The 2,864-nt window shown below is 50.4% G+C and overlaps 1 protein-coding gene across 1 annotated transcript; it reads right to left on the reverse strand.

Moving 5' to 3' along the window:
• Positions 1–213: 213 nt before the first annotated feature.
• Positions 214–2,355, reverse strand: LOC122044296. The gene is made up of 3 exons (XM_042604806.1): positions 2,065–2,355; positions 763–1,521; positions 214–594 (listed from the first exon to the last, which is right to left on the reverse strand). The coding sequence occupies exons 1-3, from the start codon at positions 2,353–2,355 to the stop codon at positions 214–216; spliced, it is 1,431 nt and encodes a 476-aa protein (XP_042460740.1).
• Between the last annotated feature and the right edge of the window lie 509 nt (positions 2,356–2,864).

Below are 2,864 nucleotides of genomic sequence, written 5' to 3' on the forward strand. Positions count from 1 at the left end.
TTACCGCTTTCACGCCCCTCGTTTGATCCAGCCTACGTCCACAAAGCCATCCCCTTCAAACTTGATAGACCCGCAGGTAATTAGCACTCCAAGGTCGATCCAGCTTCCTTCCTTGAGCATCTTGCAAATAATAGGCTCCTGATGCCAATTTCTTGATCACCTTGTATGGTCCATCCCATTGAGGAGCCAACTTCGTTACTTCCCCTAAAGGCTTTATCTGCTTCCAGACCAGATCACCTTCTCCGAAAACCGAGGGATCACCTTCCTATTATAGTTCTGTCTCATCCTCTGTCTATAGGCTTCCAACCTGGCAGCTGCTTGCTCACGAATTTCGCTGATAAAATCCAGTTCCGCCAGCCGCCGCTCGGTGTTTTCTCCGTCGTACATCATCCTTCTTACAGAAGGTATCCCGACTTCCAGGGGAACCACCGCTTCATTACCGTAGACCAGATTGAAAGGTGTCAGACCTGTACTTTCTCGGGGCGTCGTACGGTAGGCCCACAAAATGCCTGGGAGCTCATCTACCCAGCTGCCTCCCACGTGATCCAGCTTGACTTTAAGCCCGCGTACTATCTCCCGATTGACCACCTCGGTCTGACCATTACTTTGAGGATGAGCCACTGAGGTGAAGGCCTGAGCTATGCCAAACCCCTTGCACCAATTCTGTATCCTGTGTCCCTGGAATTGTCGGCCATTATCCGACACTAACTTGTGGGGTAAGCCAAATCTGCAAAAGATATTTTTCCATAAGAACTGGATCACCGCATCTTCAGTGATTCTGGCTAAAGCCTCCGCTTCTACCCACTTAGAGAAGTAGTCTACTGCAACCAACAAGAAACGCCTCTGCCCGATAGCCATCGGGAAATGCCCCACGCTATCCATACCCCATTGGTCAAAAGGGCAGGATACTGTAGAAGTTCTCAGCAGCTCTGTAGGTCTATGCGTTAGGTTCTGGTAATTCTGGCATGATAGACAGGTATTCACCAACCTCTGTGCGTCCTTCTGCAAGGTAGGCCAGAAATAACCAGCCAGCAGTACCTTCCGAGCCAGCGTTCTTCCCCTAGCATGATTACCACAGCACCCCGAATGTATCTCTCGCAAGGCCTGGTCCGCCTCCTCCATATTCAGGTACTTGAGTAGAGGCCGGGAGAAAGACCTCTTGTACAGCTGATCCCCAATCATTGCATAAGAGTGGGCTTGCCTTCTGATCATACGCGCTTCCTCAGGGCTGGTGGGTATGGCTCCTCGCTGAAGAAAGCTCATTATGGGTGCTCTCCAATCAATTACTTCTCCCGCGTTATTCTGTAAATCTACCTGGGCTACAAGAAAGGTCTGCGCTATAGATTGGTCGAGCGTCCATGTACCCAGGGAACTAGCCATTTTAGCTAACTCATCCGCTCTTTCATTTTCAGTTCTAGGAATCTTCGTGACTGTGATCTCTTTGAATTCTCCCTTCATCTTTTCATAAGCCTCCTTATAAACTTGCATCCTCTTGCTATTCACCCCAAATTGCCCGGTTGTCTGCTGAGTTACCAGCTGGGAATCGGAATGTATGATGACTCGCCTCGCCCCCACATGCCGAGCTGCTTGCAGACCCGTTAGTAGAGCTTCATATTCTGCTTCATTGTTGGTAGCTCTGAAATTTAACCGCACGACCAACTGCATGATATCTCCCTGTGGGGATATGAGTAGTGCCCCTACACCACTCCCACGATGGGTAGCCGACCCGTCCACGTAAATTTTCCAGACCTCTTCTGAGTCCACTGGGTATACTTCTGTCAGGAAATCCGCCTGAGCCTGTGCTTTGATTGCGGTTCGAGGCTGATATTGTATGTCATACTCCCCTAGCTCAGTTGCCCACTTGATAAGCCGGCCCGCCACTTCTACCTTGGTGAGGGCTCGGCCCATTGTACTGTTCGTCAAGACTGTAATAGGGTGCGCCAAGAAATACGGTCGGAGACGCCGAGCCATGAGAACAAGTCCATAGACCAACTTTTCCAGGGCCGTATATCGAGACTCAGCCCCCTTCAATAGATGACTGAAAAAATACACTGGTCGCTGTACATTGTCCTGTTCTTTAACCAGCACAGCCCCCACAGCCTCAGGGGTAGCTGACAAGTAGACCCAAAGAGGCTCTCCCACAACAGGCTTAAACAGCGATGGCAAAGACTCTAGGTACTGCTTCAGCTCTTCAAAGGCCTGTGTACATTCTTCCGTCCACTGAAACTTGGCCGCTTTCCTGAGCACTTTGAAAAAGGGCGCCGCTCTATCTGCGGATTTAGAGATAAATCGGGACAGGGCTGTTATCCTGCCGACCAGCTTCTGCGTCTCCTTCAGAGTTTGAGGGATCTGCATGTTCCGAAGGGCTTGCACTTTCTCAGGGTTGGCCTCTATCCCTCGTTCGGTCACCAGATAGCCCAGAAACTTCCCTCCTTTGGCCCCAAACAGACATTTCAAGGGATTCAGCTTCACCCCATATTGCCTCAGAGTCCCACAGGTTTCTTCTACATCCTTTATCAGACTGGACGCCAGAGGAGACTTGATCAGGATGTCATCAACATAAACCTCTACATTCCGTCCGATCTGAGCCCGAAAGACTTTGTCCATCATCCTTTGGTAGGTAGCCCTAGCGTTCCGGAGTCCAAATGGCATGACGGTATAGTACCGTCGGCCGTTATGAAGCTGACCTTCTCCTGATCTTCCTGGGCTAAGGGTATTTGGTGATATCCCTGATAAGCGTCCATCATGCATACCCTTTCACAACCAGCTGTTGAGTCCACTACCTGATCGATGCGCGGGAGCGGATAACAGTCCTTTGGAGTGGCTTTGTTGAGGTCGCGAAAGTCTATGCACACCCTCCATTT

Source organism: Zingiber officinale, chromosome 2A (genome assembly GCF_018446385.1).
Source record: "Zingiber officinale cultivar Zhangliang chromosome 2A, Zo_v1.1, whole genome shotgun sequence".
Lineage (NCBI taxonomy): Eukaryota > Viridiplantae > Streptophyta > Magnoliopsida > Zingiberales > Zingiberaceae > Zingiber > Zingiber officinale.

What these genes read in the sequence shown, in the direction of transcription:
- LOC122044296 (XM_042604806.1), bottom strand. Translation starts at nt 2,355, where the DNA reads ATGCAGATCCCTCAAACTCTGAAGGAGACGCAGAAGCTGGTCGGCAGG. An exon ending in TGGTTAAAGAACAGGACAAT is followed by an intron (nt 1,522 to 2,064) that starts GTACAGCGACCA and finishes GTAACTCAGCAG; the next exon opens with ACAACCGGGCAATTTGGGGT. An exon ending in CCAGAATCACTGAAGATGCG is followed by an intron (nt 595 to 762) that starts GTGATCCAGTTC and finishes AGTAATGGTCAG; the next exon opens with ACCGAGGTGGTCAATCGGGA.